Source organism: Volvox carteri, assembly GCF_000143455.1.
Source record: "Volvox carteri f. nagariensis unplaced genomic scaffold VOLCAscaffold_805, whole genome shotgun sequence".
NCBI classification, from domain to species: domain Eukaryota; kingdom Viridiplantae; phylum Chlorophyta; class Chlorophyceae; order Chlamydomonadales; family Volvocaceae; genus Volvox; species Volvox carteri.
In genome coordinates this window covers 3,782-6,112 of record NW_003308284.1, presented here as the reverse complement: position 1 = coordinate 6,112, position 2,331 = coordinate 3,782, and the positions used below count along the sequence as shown (strand labels likewise).

General features: G+C 62.8%; 1 protein-coding gene across 1 annotated transcript in view; it reads left to right on the top strand.

Annotated features, from left to right (window-relative positions):
• Positions 1–98: 98 nt before the first annotated feature.
• The window catches only part of VOLCADRAFT_108760 (uncharacterized protein), a gene marked incomplete at its 3' end in the record, with an annotated part of 5,139 nt that continues 2,906 nt past the window's right edge, over positions 99–2,331 (top strand). Inside the window, exons 1-6 of the mRNA XM_002959791.1 lie at positions 99–141; positions 174–394; positions 534–577; positions 948–1,261; positions 1,455–1,903; positions 2,017–2,162. Coding sequence (XP_002959837.1) covers positions 977–1,261; positions 1,455–1,903; positions 2,017–2,162 — 880 coding nt within the window. The 5' untranslated portion in view covers positions 99–141; positions 174–394; positions 534–577; positions 948–976. The remainder of the gene's footprint in view (positions 142–173; positions 395–533; positions 578–947; positions 1,262–1,454; positions 1,904–2,016; positions 2,163–2,331) is intronic.

The window sequence follows — 2,331 nt, the reverse complement described above, 5'->3', positions numbered from 1 at the left end:
TTGATCCCCGATTGTGCAACCACCGCCTCTGTCTCTTCAGGATACAGCTTGATGTGCAATAATCCTGATCTGCATACATGTGACATTCTTGTCATGCAGGCGCGGCGGCAGGACCGGGCCCCGGAAGCACGGCAGCTGAAGGTGAGACCCCATCTGCATTGCAGGGCCTCTAGGCCTGGCGCTCGTGGGAAGGGAACCGATCCTCAGGGGGAACGATTGGGGTTTGGCTGAACGCTTATGGCATTAAGACGGGTGAGGCCAATTTGAGGCTCGTCTGCCCCGTGCTACGGAAGCAAGAAAAGAAGCGGGCCTTTGTTGGGGGTGCGGAGGCCGTTGCCGGGGGTGCTGGCCTATATCGGAAGGGCAGCAGCGAGGCCATCGCGTGGTGGGGCAGGTGGGTCGTTGCTGGGGGCTGCGGGGTGAGCTGGTTGCGCCCACTCGTGTTGGGTGCGTGCTGGGAGCTGTAAGAGGCGGCAAGGGGCAGCTGGCGGGTGGCGGGCCTGGCCCCAGCACCCGCCCAACACCCGCCCCAGGGGAGCTCGCATAGAGCGCGCCAGCTGTAGGCAGGTTGGGGTGGGTGGGCGGGGCGCTCGCTCGGGCATGGCACGGTGGGTGCATGGGCTGCGGTGCAGGCCTGGGCCCCGGCGCCTATGCTGTACTGCAAGTCAGCTGGAAGTTGTTCCGTCCGTCCCTTTCTGCTGCTGCTCTGTACCCGTTCGTTCCCGCGTTGGTTGCGTTAATAAGATCCTGCATGCATTTCAACTGGGCGACCGGCCGAACTTACTGACAAGTCCAGCTGCCAAGTTGGCTGGATCACGGGGTGCTAGTGACGGGGGGCAAAGGGCTTGGCGAGAGTCGAAGAGAGAGTGAGTGCACGGCTTACCCTTGCCGAAGAGAGAGTGAGTGCACGGCTTACCCTTGCCGTGACCCCTCCCCCCCACACACAGTGGCGGAGCTTCACAGGAAGGTCAGCAAGATGGAGTCAGTTCTGCCGTTCCTAGTTTCAAAGGTGCTCATGTGGCGTGACGGTTCCACTGCAACGCACAGCAAGTCGGCGAAAGACCGCAAGACATCTGAACTGAAGTCGCAGCTGCAGTGTGCGGGGGTGAAGGGCTGCCAGCTCCTGGGGGAAGGCATCCCCCCCAACTGCGTCAGCCTTGCGCACCTGTGCAAGCTATCTTGGGCGGATGGCACGTGCCACCTGCTGGGCTTGTCCAAGGAGGACGTCTCATCACCGCGCAACGCGTTGCTGCTGTCCAAGGTACAGACACTCACGCTTGCATCGTCCTCATCCTACATGAATGCAAGCGCTGTAGCTCGGGCATGGGCACCTGCTATGGCATGCAGAGGCGGTTCTCTTGGCCTTGATGCAGTATGCCATCTAGCCTGTGGCGGCTGACGCTGCCTGTGTTCTTGCAGCAGTGTGACCCGCCACATCACGTGTTTCCCTGCAGCCCATCGAGCGCGCCTACGACAACTCGGCTGTTTGCTTCTACGAGGACCCAGCGGACAAGAAGCTCAAGCTACACATCCTGTGGGACGAGCTCAAGTCGCAGAAGCTCGCTGACTGCCAGTGGCTGGGAGGGCCCAAGGGCAAGGGCTATGCTGAGTTGACCAATGCGTTCGGCGACACAACATACGGCGACCTGGAGGCGCGGCCCCTACAATACTACAGCAGCACGGTGGTCCCCTTTCGCCGCGTGCTCAGCGCCCATGCGCAGCTGAGCCTCAACCTGGCACAGCGGGATGGCAAGATGGCTGGGAGCTGGACCTTCCAGGACTATCGCTCCATAGAAAACGTCCTCACCTGGCTTCGAACTGCAGAGCTGCAGGAGCCGCCCATAGCAGGCAGCGTGTCGGAGTTGGCGGAGGTCATGAGCATGAGCAGTGCTCCCGCTGCACTGTAGGCATTGTCGTAGGGGCTTGCCATTCTCTTGCCGCAGTCGCAGCCGAGCTGGGTGGCAAACTCTCGTGCAGCACAGCCTCATGGCGCGGTGCTTGCTGGCCGCCATGCAGGACGTGGCAGGAGGCTGGCTGGCAGCGGCAACGTGCAGCCGCCAGCAGCGACTGCTGCGCACAGGGCTGTACGACTAGGCTGTGGCGGCGGGGCGGTAGCTGCAGCCGCGCACGGAACCGCGTGGCGGCGCTGCTGGTGGTGCTTGGTGTGCGGGCCTGGTGGCAGGGTGTCTAGGCACCGCCGAGGGTGGAATCGTGGTTGCTTACCAAGGCCGTGCGGCGCCTGCACCTATAAGGGCTGCAGGCGACTGGTATGTTTGTTGCTGGCGGGATGGAGCAGGGAGCCGCGATGATGAGGCCGTGGTGTGGTGTCGC